This window comes from Chiloscyllium plagiosum, unplaced genomic scaffold (assembly GCF_037043375.1).
Source record: "Chiloscyllium plagiosum isolate Xiang-an unplaced genomic scaffold, Cpla_swu_hap1 HiC_scaffold_14, whole genome shotgun sequence".
NCBI lineage: Eukaryota > Metazoa > Chordata > Chondrichthyes > Orectolobiformes > Hemiscylliidae > Chiloscyllium > Chiloscyllium plagiosum.
Window position 1 is genome coordinate 19,127,722 of NW_028270152.1, and position 15,997 is coordinate 19,143,718.

General features: G+C 43.5%; 1 protein-coding gene across 5 annotated transcripts in view; it reads left to right on the forward strand.

Annotated features, from left to right (window-relative positions):
• Window positions 1-8,510: 8,510 nt before the first annotated feature.
• sema3fb (sema domain, immunoglobulin domain (Ig), short basic domain, secreted, (semaphorin) 3Fb) overlaps window positions 8,511-15,997 on the forward strand; it is a 252,587-nt gene continuing 245,100 nt past the window's right edge. The window contains exons 1-2 of one of the 5 annotated variants that reach the window (XM_043707715.2): window positions 8,511-8,916; window positions 12,045-12,182. In XM_043707715.2, the coding sequence (XP_043563650.2) occupies window positions 12,080-12,182 (103 nt within the window). In that variant the 5' untranslated portion in view covers window positions 8,511-8,916; window positions 12,045-12,079. Of the gene's footprint in view, window positions 8,917-9,216; window positions 9,256-11,018; window positions 11,131-11,517; window positions 11,595-12,044; window positions 12,183-15,997 lie in introns of those variants that run through there. The other 4 variants (XM_087994111.1, XM_043707716.2, XM_087994110.1 and 1 more) reach the window with 4 other exon arrangements.

A 15,997-nucleotide genomic window follows, 5' to 3' on the forward strand; every position in this document is an offset into this window, starting at 1 on the left:
AACCCAACCGTTGGAATGCCTTTCAAATATAAAACTACCACAGACTTATTTATAACTGTTTTAGCTGTTAATTTGAATTTGCATTTTCCTCTGACGTTTGAGTGTTTTAAGCATCTAGGGACTGAACATGAGGCTGACAGAGTGAAGGGTGCTGGATTAACATTAAACTAGATACAATCATTAATCGCTGGGGCAATGATACACGGAGGGAGGTGGGAGAATGGAGGACTGAATTCTCCTTTAATCTTACTTTTAGAGAGAAAACAGGCTGAGCAGAAAATGGCATGTTTCAGATTGATCTGAGAATCCCCAACCCCTTTTCGCTCCCCTGACTGAGACAGATTAGGAGAAACTAAAAATAAGAAAAGAAAAATGTAACTTGCTTTCCAGCACCCTGGTTGATGAACTCATGCAGCATTCCTCAGCTGTAAAAGGTACATTCGGCCATGCAAATTCCTGGGCTTTAGAGATTCGAATGAATTGGTAAGAGTTACATAGCAGCCGGCTGTCAGTTTAGAGTGAATGGTATTCTCTGTCATCAGGTAGCCCTTCACTAATGACAGCTGGGGGACTGTCCTTGCAGACAATGCACCCACAGTAACTCCAGTAAAGGAGGCACCTGGCACAGCAGCCAGGTGAATTTGCATTTGCAGATTTGTATTTGCAGATATATTGTATTTTATTCAAAAAGCACACAATCTGTAGGCAGTCAATGTAATATTTCATAAATTCCTACTTTGCAATTTAGTCTGACTCAATGATTTGGAGATGCCGGTGTTGGACTGGGGTGTACAAAGTTAAAAATCACACAACACCAGGTCATTGTCCAACAGGTTTATTTGGAAGCATTAGCTTTTGAAGCACTGCTCTTTCATCAGGTGGCTGTGGAACAGGACCATAAGGCACAGAATGTATAGCAAAATATTACAGTGTCATGCAACCGAAATAACATATTGATAGACTTAGGTAGACGTAACAGCAATCTAAGTTTGTTCAATATATCTTTTGCTATAATTCTGTGTCTTATGGTCCTGTTCCACAACCATCTGACGAAGGAGCAGCAATCCAAAAGCTAGTGCTTCTAAATAAACCTGTTGGATTATAGCTTGGTGTTGTGTGATTTCTAAGTCTGACTCAAGATTGGGATACAGATAGACTCTAACCTGACACTTTTAATACAGTATCTGAGCTGAGATATTACCTTTTTTTTAATAAAACTTTATCTCTGGACTGTGACTTGAAAGAGGTTCTGGGATTTACATATTAATCAATCAAAACCATCATCCCCATTCTCAGTGATTAAGGACATCATGGCAATCTAGGTTTGTTCAAAACATTGCTGAAAATGTGTTGCTGGAAAAGCGCAGCAGGTCAGGCAGCATCCAAGGAACAGGAGAATCGACGTTTCCCTGTTCCCTGGATGCTGCCTGACCTGCTGCGCTGTTCCAGCAACACATTTTCAGCTCTGATCTCCAGCATCTGCAGCCCTCACTTTCTCCTTGTTCAAAACATTGCATCAGTTGAATGACATTTTGATCTTTTACTATAAATTTTGTGTCCAATGATCCACCCCACTAACTACCTGATGAAGCAGCAGTGCTTTGAAAGCTAGTGCTTCTGAATAAACCTGTTGGAGTATAACCTGGTGTTGTGTGATTTTTAACTTTGTCCACCCCAGTCCAACACCGGCACCTCCACATCAAGAACTGTCAAGACTTACCATAAAATCACAGAAATTGCAGAACTGTCATTGGAAAGTCTTTGATCTTAGTTTGGTTGTGAATAAACAAAGTTAAAACTCAGTTAAACTGAAACACAAATAGCCTTTCAGATTTTTATTGGGAAGGCTCTCATTGAGCCTAAAGTTTGTAAATGCTGGAGGACCTGTCAGAAAAATATCTTAAGTTAAATAAAACAACCCATAGATGTGGAGAAGTGCAGCATGTACTTTATTTTGTGCTAATATGTGAATATAGATTTCAGTAGCTAACTGAAATGAATCAATCATACCTATGGGGTATATATTGTAGGGCAGTGGCCCAGCGGTTAGCACCAATGCCACACGGGACCGGGACTCAATTCCACCCCGTGTGGAGTTTGAATATTCTTCCTTGTTTGTGTGGGTTTCCTCCGGGTGCTCTGGTTTCCTCTCGCAATCCAAAGGTGTGCAGGTTAGATGGATTGATCATGGGAAAGTGTCCAGGGATGTGTGGCTTAGCCATGGAAAATGCAGGGATAGGTAGGAGGTGGATCTGGGAGGGATGCTCTTTGAACAGTTGGTATGGGCTGAATGGCCTGCCCCTGCACTGTAGGGACACTTTTGTTCTGCATGTTCATTTTGTTGTGAAGTAAAACATCTTACTAATTTGCACTTAATGTGCCTCAGTCCAGCTTTAGGGACATATGACAACAAAACTATTTGATCCAGAATATGTAGGGCAGGGGTACTTCAGCAATTACGCACGACAATTGAGTAAATTCACCTCAATATAATCAGCCTGAATTCACTATAGGAGTCACTGAGGCCTCTGAAGGTATCAATACTAGGTTTGAATTTCATCCCTCAATATCAATGCAGTACTTTATTCATTACTGCTAATCTTAAACAACAACTTTTCCTCACGCCCATATAAGTTGTTCATTTCACACATGACCCAAATTCTTATTTTATTCATTTATGCCTCTTCCCACCTCTGTTAACTCTTGCACATGCGCAATGTTCCATCATCTCTACACTCATCTCTTTTCAGCTTCTAGTGTGTCTATGCCACACTTGCTCAATGCATTGGTTGTTGTGTGTTGTGTCCAGGTGTTAAGTTCTAACATCCCCTCTGCAGCTCTCCTCTTTAATGACCCTCCTTATGAGAGACGGTAGCTGGACGCCCCACTTTGATGTGACAGTCAAGAAGGCATAACAACAATGCCTCTTTTTCCTCAGGCGGCTCAGGAAAGTTGACATGTCCGTAACGGCCCTCACCAACATAGAAAGCATATTGTCTGGGTGCTTAACGGCCTGGTATGGCAACTTCTCTGCCCAGGACCATAAGAAACTACCTAAGGTTGCGTGCACAGCCCAGAAGCCAACCTCCCATCTATGGACTCCATTTACACCTCTCATTGCCACTGAAAGGTTGCCAACATCATCAAAGATCCCTCCCGCCTCTGTAAGGCTCTCCTACAACCTGTTTTGTCAGACAGAAGATACAGAAGCTTGAATACACGCACCAGCACATCTTCCCTACCATTATTAGACTGATGAATGGACTCTCTAGCTTCAAATAATGTTAATCTTGCTAATGTTGATCAGGCTTTGTGCCCCTTCTGTGCAGTGTAACCCGCATTCCGAGCTCTGTCTAGGCCCACTATGATCTGTATGTCCATGTTTGTTATGATCTACCTGTACTGCTTGCAAAACAAAGCTATTCACTGTACGTAGCCACAATAAATCAAATCAAAAATGAAAATCCAACTCTTTGTTCCAGCAGCTACCATCCATTCTGCACAACATCTCCAACTAAGGTTTGACATCCAATTTTGCCTACTGCACTGACGTTCCTACATCAAAAGCTTATAGAAATCCTAATTGTTCTTATTTACCTCTTAGCTTCAAGTGGGGGAACATTTTGCACATCTGCCCCCCTCCCCAGATCCTGACTCACTGACATCGCATCCACACTTTCAGATATATTTGAGCAGCTCTGAATTCTCCATCTGTTCTCCTCACTATAATGGAGTCTTCTAGTACCAGTTTACTGAACAGTCCACTTAAGTGTACAAGTATGTGGTTATTGAGCATGCAATCACTGAGGGAAATGGCTCCATGCCAATTATGAAAAGCACACTTCACTAGCCAGAATTGTAAAATGAGCTCTTCGCGATTATTGCTTTCCTCCCAGACTGTGCATCTACAGCTTGATTTTTATAAAGTTAAGTGGTTTCTTAGTGTCTCCAACAACAGTAAAGGATCATCAGCACCAGGAGTGGTTGTTATTTTTCTTCTGTGACTGCGAGGAACATCAGATTTCAAAAGTGTATAATTGGCAGCTTCAGTGGTGGAACATGGTCTTCCCTACTTTTTATTTTGCAATTAGCAGAGCATTTAGCCTCATGTGTTTCAGTCCAACTCTTTCCCAGAGTCAAAGTAACAAATTGCTCCAAACGATTCATGTCTGATTCTGTCAGTAGAACTTTCTGTTTAGTCAAAAAAATGTAAAGAAAAACAGAAAGATAAAAATGCTTTCACTGTAACTTTTAGGTCTTGTAAAAATATTTTGCTTTCTCTTTCGTTGGTTGACTTTCTTTGGCCAAAAAGCATTGACTCTCTGCTGAGACTCATATCCACTATCATAAACTATCCTATCTGAAAATCCATTATGCAGGAACAGGGAATTTTGGCTTGCTATTTGACTTTGGAAGCCTTCACACAGAAGCATGATCTGATCTCCATACAGGTGTAGTTCCCTGTGATCCTGGTTTTTAGCTATTAATGATTTGATGCTCATGACTGGTAATTCTTTTGACTAATATACATCTGGAGATATTTTCCATTTAAACTGTTATTATGCACCTCTGGAGTAAATGACCTGAAATCCAGGTTCACATTCAGGGACACTACCATACCACCGTGCCACAAAAACCCTATCATGTATGTGGAAACTGAATAGGTTCATTCACTTGAATTTCATTTAAAGATTGTCTCTATAACTAGCCAACAGTAATATACTCCTCATATATATGCTCCAGTGACCTGAGCAAATCTCCGGTTCACCCGAACCAAACAACCCCACCACCCTGTGGCCCAAAATTTCAACTCCCCATCCCACTCTGCCGAGAACATGCAGGTCCTGGGCCTCCTCCACCGCCGCTCCCTCACTATCCGACGCCTGGAGGAAGAACGCCTCTTCTTCCGCCTAGGAACATTTCAACCCTAGGGCATCAATGTGGATTTCACCAGTTTCCTCATTTCCCCTTCCCCCACCTCACCTGAGCTCCAACCTTCCAACTCAGCACCGCCCTCATGACCTGTCCTACCTGCCTATCTTCCTTTCCACCTATCCACTCCACCCTCCTGTCTGACCTATCACCTCCATCCCCTCCCCCATTCACCTATTGTACTCTATGCTACTTCCTCCCCACCCCCACCCCGTCTCATTTATCTCTCCACCCTGGAGGCTTCCTGCCTCTATTCCTGATGAAGGGCTTTTGCCCAAAAAGTCGATTTTCCTGCTCCTTGGATGCTGCCTGACCTGCTGTGCCTTTCCAGCACCACTCTAATCTAGACTCTGGTTTCTAGCATCTGCAGTCCTTGTCTTTACCAACGAATTTTGATGCAGATTTGAAACATGGAGGTGAACAGAGGAGAAGAAAGTCATGAGGACTCCCAAATGCCTCTGTTATTTTGCTTTCTGCTTGAGAGGTTGAGTAATCTAATCGTACTCCTCTTTTAGATGTTCTTATGATACATGGGAAGGCCAAGACTTGCAAGTTCCTCTCCAAGCCATGCACTATCCTAGCTTGGAATTACACCACTGATCCTTCACCATCAGTGGGTCAAAATCCTGGAGATCCCTCGCTGACAGCACTGTGGGTGCACTATCACCACACGGACTACAGGCAGCTCACGATCACGTTCTCAAGGGTAATTAGAGTTGGGCAACAAATGCTGGCCCAGCCCAATGATAGCCATGGCTCAGGATTGGCTTAACAAATGGGTTTGGCGGGGCAAGAGAGAAAAGCAAAGGAAAGGCCATGATCCACTAATAGACTCAGAAAAGTCTATAAAATCATGAGAGCCATAGATGAGGTAGATAGGCGACAGCTTTTCCCAAGGGTAGAGGAGTCAAAAACTAGAGGCCATAGGTTTAAGATGAGAGGGGTAAGTTGCAAAATGGTCCAGAGGGGCAATTTATTTCACACAGAGGGTGCTGCATGTCTGGAATGGGCTACCAAAGGTAGTGGTGAAGGTGGGTGCAATTTTGCTATTGAAGAAACATTTGGGCAGGTACATGGATGGGATAGGAATAGAGGGATATGGACCATATGCAGGCAAATGGAACTTGATTAAACATGAAAATGGACAAGATGGGCTGAAGAGTCTCTGTGCGTGCTGAAAACCCTTATGACTCTCCGTAACTTACTAGGCACTACCTTCTGTATTCTCAGCTGCAGTTGTCCCATACTGATTCCATTACTTGTCTGAAATGGAAAGGTTTACAATGGGGGCTCATCTCCACTTCCCTTCAGGGAACTGAGAGACATAAGACCATAAGACCATAGGACATAGGAGTGGAAGTAAGGCCATTCGGCCCATCGAGTCCACTCCGCCATTCAATCATGGCTGAGGGGCATTTCAACTCCACTTACCCGCATTCTCCCCGTAGCCCTTAATTTCTTGTGACATCAAGAATTTATCACTCTCTGCCTTGAAAACTTTTAACATCCCGGCCTCCACTGGACTCCGCGGCAATGAATTCCACAGTCCCACCACTCTCTGGCTGAAGAAATGTCTCCGCATTTCTGTTCTGAATTGACCCCCTCTAATTTTAAGGCTGTGCCCACGGGTCCTAGTCTCCCCACCTAACAGAAACAATTTCTTAGCGTCCACCCTTTCCAAGCCATGTATTATCTTGTAAGTTTCTATTAGATCTCCCCTTAACCTTCTAAACTCCAATGAGTACAATCCCAAGATCCTCAGCCGTTCCTCGTATGTTAGACCTACCATTCCAGGAATCATCCGTGTGAATCTCCGCTGGATACGCTCCAGTGCCAGTATGTCCCTCCTGAGGTGTGGGGCCCAAAACTGGACACAGTACTCCAAATGGGGCCTAACCAGAGCTTTATAAAGTCTCAGTAGCACATCGCTGCTTTTATATTCCAACCCTCTTGAGATAAATGACAACATTGCATTTGCTGTCTTAATCACGGATTCAACCTGCATGTTTACCTTTAGAGAATCCTCAACTAGCACTCCCAGAACTCTTTGTACTTTGGCTTTACGAATTTTCTGACCATTTAGAAAGTAGTCCATGCTTGTATTCTTTTTTCCAAAGACCTCGCATTTGCTCACTTTGAACTTCATCAGCCATTTCCTGGACCACTCTCCCAAACTGTCTAGATCCTTCTGCAGCCTCCCCACTTCCTCAGTACTACCTACCTGTCCACTATCTTTGTATCATCGGCAAACTTCGCTAGAATGCCCCCAGTCCCTTCATCCAGACCATTAATATATAACGTGAACAGCTGCGGCCCCAACACTGAACCCTGTGGGACACCGCTTGTCACCAGCTGCCATTCTGAAAAAGAACCTCTTATCCCAACTCTCTGCCTTCTGTCATACAGCAAATCCTCAATCCATGCCAGTAGCTCACCTTGAACATCATGGGCCCTCACCTTACTCAGCAGCCTCCCGTGTGGCACATTATCAAAGGCCTTTTGGAAGTCTAGATAGACCACATCCACTGGGTTTCCCTGGTCTAACCTACTTGTCACCGCTTCAAAGAATTCTAACAGGTTTGTCAGGCATGACCTCACCTTACTAAATCCATGTTGACTTGTTCTAATCCGACTCTGCTCTTCCAAGAATTTAGAAATCTCATCCTTAACGATGGATTCTAGAATTTTACCAACAACCGAGGTTAGGCTAATTGGTCTATAATTTTCCATCTTTTGTCTTGATCCTTTCTTGAACAATGGGGTTACAACAGCGATCTTCCAATCATCTGGGACTTTCCCTGACTCCAGTGACTTTTGAAAGATCTCAATCAACGCCTCCGCTATTTCCTCAGCCACCTCCCTCAGAACTCTAGGATGTAGCCCATCGGGGCCAGGAGATTTGTCAATTTTAAGACCTTTTAGCTTTTCTAGCACTATCTCTTTTGTAATGGCAACCATACTCAACTCAGCCCCCTGACTCCCTTTAATTGTTGGGATATTACTCATGTCTTCCACTGTGAAGACTGACTCAAAGTACTTATTAAGTTCACTTAAGTTATCCAGAATGACTGCATCCCCAGCTGTTGTGATGCAGATCTCAGAGGGAGATACAGCTCAGCCTAAGTGCTTTTCTATCAGAAAACTACTCCCGGTGGCATATCCTGTATCAGGCTTGATTTTCTGCTCTGGTTCAGGATTCTGAAGGCTGTGTCTTCACTGGATGACTGGGGCAGGTGAAGAAGAGGGCAGGGGGAATGGCTGGGGTTTAGGAATCATGGGGAAAGGGATGGGGGGGGTAGCGGGAAGGGAGCATAGTAAGTCTTGATTCTTCTGCTACGTAAGGGTTAACAGAGTTAGTACCCTGCCTTAAATTGGCTGCTGTGAGTTCAGGCTTTTATGAAGCGGAGAAAGGGGCGGCTGCAGAGACTGTAAATTACCCAGAGGTGGCACCAGGGAGCATTCCAGCACACAACTTTGTTCTGTAGGATGGATTATGCAAACGTTTGTGGATTCCTAGCCACCTGACATGTTCTTCAGTGCAGCACAGAGAACAGTCCGGAGCGGTGAGTTGAGAGAGAGAGAGAGAGAGAGACAGTCAGAGAGAGAAACTCCCCCTTTTTCTTTCAAAGTCAAGACTTCAGCCACTTGCATCATTTGCATACCTGCGAAACCTTCTTAAGGAGAGGGGCTGTGTTTCTGCCATTGAGAAAGCCTACCTGTGAGAGGTACAGAGTTGCTCTGCTGTTTTGCCTTCAGCTGTAAGCCAGTGACTGGAGCCTGTTTCTGGATGAAGTGAAGCTGTGAAGACAGTGAAGTGGAGATAAACTGGGGGCATTTTCTTTCTGTCACTGTTATCACTGACAAATTTTGTTTTGTTTTTGCTGCCTCTGTGCCAGGAAAGGAAAAAAGGGAGAGGGGAGTGTTCCCTCAGCATTGAGGAAACTAGAAACTTTACAGTTCTCAAGCAAGCTTAGCCACTGAGAGGTAACTCATTCAAATCTTGACCTTTAACTGTGTGTGTTTGTGTGTGAGAGAGAGAGAGAGAGTTGGTGAAATACAATGCTGCAGATGAACCAAAGGGAAAGCTTTTCAGAGGCTTTTGAATGTGGGTTTGAGAGAGACTAATATGAGTGGGATGGTCATTTAAGTCTGAGCGTGGCTGTAATATGCTGTGACGGATGCAGTTCCAGAGGGTGGCTTTCCACTCTTTTACTGGTGGTCACTCTCTCCCTTTTGTACACTGGAGCTTTGCTGCTAAATGGACTGTTAAAAGTAGTTTAGCTCTGCCAGACCAGGGTGAATGAGAATTGCTGAACTCGCGAGGTGAGGTCATGGAATTAGACTCTGATGCCTCTTTAAGACTGTCTCTAATACCATTTTGTGCAAAGGGTTGGCATGCGTGGTGGAGTTGACAGTCGCGTTTTCGGCACAGGATTACCAGCTGGGACCACTGTGTTCTTTAAAAACTGGTGCACTTCTCTCTCTCTCTCTGTCTCTCCTTCTCTGCACCGTTGCTGTCTTTCCATCCGCAGGGTGTCCGGCCATGCCCTGCTCTCTCTCTTACGGAAGGGCCAGGCTATCGGAGTTGGATTCCAATGCGTTCTGCATTTCACAACAGCACCTGCTTCTGCTGTTCCTGGTTAGACAGCAGGACGGTTCCGAGTGCACCCCCAGCACTCCGCCTTACTGCAATGAGCATGATCTCTCCCTCTGTCCTGGAGTTCACTTGTGTTCCTCTTCCCAAGAAACAAACTGAGTAAAGCCACCAAATGAAACTAAAGTCATCCAGGCGGTTCGACCCAGATTGAATGCGTACAGCACTTTCAATGCCGATGGGATTTTAGATTCAAATTGTTTGATTATTTTTCTATCGAAAGCTGCCCATATCGAGCTTTAGACCAATCTAGTTCCGTAACCAATAATTGCGTTTTAAAAATACCCGTCCTCAAAAATATTATTTGCAATAACAATAGATGTGAAATGCTACATGAGCCTCCAAATGAAACATAGAATAAGCCTCAATCTAGGGGTTTGAGCCCAGATTATGAGAGAATAGAGCGTGAAAATGAATTCTTCAAATTCATATCATATAGTACAAACCCCTACTGTAAGCCCAAGTACCCAAGTCAATGATTTCTAGATAACTTCCTATTTTATTTATGGCTCCTTCTTTATATTATTAACAATGGAAACTTGACACTGAAATGCGCATTGAATCAAAAATTAAAACTCCAAATTTGATTCTTTTTTAAAAAACAGTCTGAGATATCCACCCTGTCATTTTATTTAATTCTGAATTTGATGCCTAAACAATACCATTTCTAAAATCTGGATAGAGCATTAATTTGGAACTGAATGTCATCTTGGCTTCGATGGCTGGTTGTCTTTTGGAGTTGAAAAGCAAACACAGATTCTCATTATTATGCTGGCTTTGTGTTTTGTGGGTTTCTGAGAGTGTGCTGTCCATGTGTTTCTATGTCTGTATTTTTTTCTGTCTATGTACCTACCTACCTTTCTGTGGGGGTGAATGTCAGAGTGATTCTGTGTTTGTCATTCTGTTTCTATATGTGTGTTTACAATGGTGTGTTTCAGTAGTTGTTTTTTGTGTCCGATGCTTCTGTGATGTTTGCATAACTGTGTGTTTCTCTATATTTCTGTGTGTTTCTACCTATCTCTGAAAGTGTGAGGCTTACTGTATTTTTATGTGTGTGTGCGTGTGTCATTTCTGTCTGAATGTGTATTTCTGTAAGTGTGAGTGTATATTTCTGTAACTGTGTATGTTTATCAGTTTATTCCTCTGTGTGTGTATTTCTCTGTGTCTGTGATATTTCTGTCTCTGTGTAAGTGTGTGTGTATTTCTGTGTGTGAGTTATATTTCTGTGTCTCTGTGCGTTTGTCAGTTTATTTCTGTGTGCGTGTGTACTTCTGTAAGTGTATGTGGGTGCGTGTCAGTGTCCTGTGTACATAAGTAAAGATCCATTATATGTAATTAAAGATTTTACATCATAAGTTCTAAACAGTTCACTGTTGGGTGTCTTTTTTTGTTATCTTGTTCAGGATTATTGTTCTTACTTCCTTGTTTATGAATTGAATTTTCAGTCTTCTCTGCCCCTTCCTGAATATGCACTGAATTCGAGCAACGATACAGCCCTCAATCACAGGGTTGCTCAGTGTCCCTCTGCAGAATTTAGCATCGGGGTTTGTATTCATTACATTCCTTCACGGTGTGCTTTCTCATTAGTAGCTGCTTTCTCGTTGCTTTTTCAAGAGCTACCATGATGAAACATTGGTGTAGTTTGTGGTAAAATCTCAACTTCCCCAACCAGCAGATCGAACTCTGTGGATTCCAATCTTCGCTGAAATGAATCATTAGAGTTGGCATGCCTGCTGATCTGGGACATTTCGATCAATAAATGAGAAAAGTCAAAACTCTCTCACTGGTGAAAATGACTGGATTTGTATCCAAACTGGGGTCACTTGGCATCTAACCATTGGGGTCCCAGCTAGCATTGCTGTCCCCTTTACAGCCGTTCCCATTGCCTCTCAGTGTCACACCTTCAAAGGAGGTCAACATCTGCTATAAATATTTTTTTTTAAAATAGGAATTTACCGACTCACAAAACAGCTTTGTTAGTGGAGGGAGTACTGTCGGAATAAAAATGGTAAGGGAATCATTCAAAGCAGTAATAAGTGTTTATTTTCATAGGGGAGTTGAAATCTGCTTAAAGCACTCAGAGGGATTATTTGAATTTACTGGAGCTAATGCTTTAAACAATGATTAATTATTGTGTTGAGAACTGTTTTCACGCTGGGTTCTGACTCCTTTGCAATGCCATTTCTGGGATGGGAGGTTTCCTTTCATTGATCAGCCCTGCTTTGACTTCCCTCACAGCCAACCCACAGATTGCTCCCCACAGCACCTTCCTTGAAGCTTCATTTCCCCCTGCGCTGATATTAAAGTTACTATGGTATTCAGACTCTCTCTCTCTCTCTCTCTCCTATCTACAAACCCACAAAAAGCTGGATTTAATCACTATTGAGCTGTTTGCCTTACCACTCAACTGATGAGGGATTATGTTCTTTTTGTCCTTTGTACCTCCACCCTGATGCAGGTCTGAAGGCTCCTGTTCCTTTGAAATCGGTTGGCATGGACCGCCTTCTGCCCACCTGGCTCTTGGTGGTCTCCCTCTGGTACAGCAATGCCAGCACCCATCAGCAGAATGCCCCCCGGGTTTATCTGAGCTTTAAAGGTAAGCGACAGATGTGAAGCAATGTGCCAACAAATCCAAGTCAGGTAATTATTTCTTGACAAGTCCACCGGTGTCAGGAAGTGACATGCAGTGGGAAATGATCAAGCTGCAGTGGAGTTCTTTTCAAAAGGCAAAGAATGGAGGGAATAGACTGCCAAAGGATAGGATGCGACACACTCAATGCTGTAGCTCTGGTCTATCGGTGTTTTCAACTGAAGCAAGATTGTTTGTAAAATTATTAACACATTTCGTACTGTATCTGTAATATGGACTTCCTCCAGGTCCTTATTTGTTTCTGGTGGTTAATATTTTTCGGATAAGCTTCTGAACATTTTCTTTCCAGAGGTTTTGTATTTGTGATCATGTCTCCAAAGATCTTGCCCAGGGGAATGCCTGGTGTGCTTTAGTCCCAACCAAAGTATGCCACAGATCAGTTTCATTACATCCTAGAGTCACATCAAAAAGGTCCATTTTACAAGCTAGATCCCAGAGTTTTATTTACTGACGATACGCTGCATTCCCAAGAATTTGACACCCCGTTTACCAGCGCACTGCACAATCTGGGATCGGAGCATAGTCACAATAGGGGCGGATCTCTAAGCCAATCTGTGCCCGGCTGGCATTGCAAGATGCTTTGCCAATTTATCCACACCTTTCTAACATGGGAGCTCAGCTTTTGTTAATGCCACAGGTAGAATGAACAGGGGATTGTTCTCACTGCTAAATGTTTAATTGCTGAACATTATTGTGCTAGTGCTTGGGTGCCAGTCAAGTACCTCTATCCCTTGATTTTCAAATAAATCGCAGGCTGATTAACTTAGTGTGTCAAGTTCAGGCTCGTTGGTTCCTGATGCTAATTACTGGTGTTCTCACCATGTTGGCATCGGAGCAAGAAACATCACTTCATCATTAATCTGGTCTCACAGACTGGGCTTCAACAGTGAAGACCTTCCAAGTTTTCTATTGATGCATGGAGCATCAGTGAATGGGTTAGAAGAGGTGCTTTAAAAGTTGTGTCTTTGGGAACCGATATGGTGCTGTTGGAGTATTACGCCATCATTACACATCTAGAGCTGGAGTGTGTGTGTGTGTGTGTGTGTGTTTTTTCAACCTGGGGGTGGTAGTGTCAGAATATTTCACGACAAGAGTGCTGTAATTCTAGTATCTCATTCTGGTCACCACAACCAGTCATTATCTATCGTTACTGTACTGCCTCTGTCTACTGTATCTGAAAGGTTGCTTGCTGGAGGTAGGTAGAAATTCCAGGTTTGTAATGTGTGAGATATTCATCAGACTTCTGTGGTGATTTTGTTTTGCTTTTTACTTTGACCTGAGGAGAGAGGTTTGAGAGAACAGAGCCCAAACTGGTACCCTGTGAAGAAACTATCATTTTAGAGACAAACTTGTTCCTTCATTAAATCTGAGCATTCAGTCACTGCCGAGATCAGTGTAGCAACAGTTTGGATCATAATGCATTTTGTTTTTTTTAATGATTATTAGGCTGAAAATCCATTCCCATGCCAATAGCTCTGAAAACAAACTGCTTTAAGCGACTGCTCCCTCTTAATTAAGTTGCCTTTTTTTGTCGATCCAATTTCTCAATTACTGTAAGCCCTTGAGGTGAAAACACTTGCTGCTGGACTGCATCATCTTTGGGTTTAATTACATTTGAACAGTTCGATGTATTTCATGGGTTTCTGGTAATTGCAGTGTCACATTCCAGACAAGGGGATTTGCAATCTCAGTTACAACTATCCGTTCGGCACTGGTTCAACGGGGGGAAGAGAAATCACCCCCAGTCTTTGAGCAGGTCACCCAAGGAACAAAGGGAACAGATTGAGTGAGCTCAAGTGTTGGCAGGTGTTTTTGACCATGCCTGAAGGAACACAGTGACTGTGGTCTCTGTACATGTCATGGGCATGTCCATTTGCATTGCCCTGCCTATACACTGGCCCCACACACCTCCACTCCCAGTTGTGCTCCCAGTCTGGCTGAGACAGGGATTAACTGCTCAGGAAAGGTTCGTCTGATAAAGAATTTTCCGTGGAAGTAACGGGGATTGTGTAATCTCAGTGGGAACAAGCAAATGGGAGCAAAGAGAAGCTGGAAGTGACGGCTCAGACTGAGGTCTGACTTCTCCCTTTATTGCACTGAGTCATCGGTTACTGAGTATCATCTGTTCATCCCATCAGCTTCACTGTGGTCGGAAACCTGTGGTTTTGGAGGGAAGAAATGCGCTCTGCTTTTAAAGTGGAGCAGGGAAAATATGTCCCACTGTGAGCGTGAAGCACCTGCTGATTCCCTGGTGAAGCTTCTACACACAGTGATATGATTAAACCATGGAGAGTCTCTCTCTCTCTCTCTCTCTCTCTGGATTATTGGAGGAATCAATGCTATTGTGGACTGTCCATGGAGCAGTCACAAGAAATAGCATCCTTTATCATTTTGATGCCGGTGACTTTCTTCATTTTGTGAGTAGCTGAGAATTTTGTGGATGGTTAAGTGGTCCCATAATAAAGCTAACAGCATAAGACACCTTCCCAATGCCTCACATACTCCCTGACAATCCCAGGAATGGCATCATCACCACGATTCCATCAACTCTTCTGTGAAATAGACCTGCATTTCTCTAGCATTTTTCACAGCCTTGGGACATCTGCAATGGCCACAGTGGCTCAGTGGTTAGCACTGCTGCATCACAGAGACAGGGACCCAGGTTTGATTTCACCCTCGGGCAACCGCCTGTGTGGAATTTGCACATTTTCTTGTGCCTGTGTGGGCTTCCTCCAAGCGCTTTGGTTTCCTCCCATAGTCCAAAGATGTGCAGGTTATGTGGATTGGCCATGCTAAATTGCCCATAATGTCCAGGAATGTGTAGGCTAAATGGATTAGCCATGGGAAATACAGGGCTGGGGTGAGTCTGGGTGGGATGCTCTTCGGAAGGTTGGTGCAGACTCAATGGGCCGAATGGCCTGTTTCCACACTGTCGGGATTCTATGAAGTGTGGCCATTGTTGGAGCAGTAGAAGCAAGACAGCTAAATGGAGTACAGCAAGATTCCACAGTGTTGTGCTGAATGAATCCTCTGTATTTTATTTCCAGGTGTTAGAGTTGAAGCATCAGTATATAGGTCTACAGTCCTAGTGCAAACTCCATACTTAGGATTAGTGCCATAGGATCCTTTAGGTTCATCTGAATGGGCACATGAGACCTGGGTTCTTGACAGATGGTAATTTAGACAGCACTGTGTTCCCTCAGTAGGAGTCAGAGCCACTTCGCAAAAGTAAACACACAATAAACATTTGCCTTAGCAGCAATATTCATATCCTACTATCTCCTAATGAATTTCTGGTGACCAATCTCCTCCAGACTGTCCGTGCTACAATGTCTTGTATCCACTTTGTGAGGCAGTACTGGGGAGATGCTGTGGAAGGGATAATAGTACTCACTGTCAGTAAGGATGGCATCAGCAAATTCAAAAGAATCCCCTATCTCGTTCAAAAGTAAAAATCTGCAGGAGATAGCTCAAAGGAATTGTGCTAACTAGCTAGCATTGTCAAGAGTTGGTATGAGGCAAATAGACTGAATGACCTTCAGTTTTCTGACAGAAAGGGAGGCAATGGACTAGTGGTATTATTGCTGGACTGCTAATTTGGGGACTAGGGTTCAAATCCCACCATGAGTGATGGCGGAATTTGAATTCAACAAAAAAACTCTGGAAATAAGTGTCCAATGATGACTTGTGAATTGATTGTTAGAAAGCCCCATCTGGTTCCCTAATGTCCGTTAGTGAATCAAACTGTCACCCTTACCTGG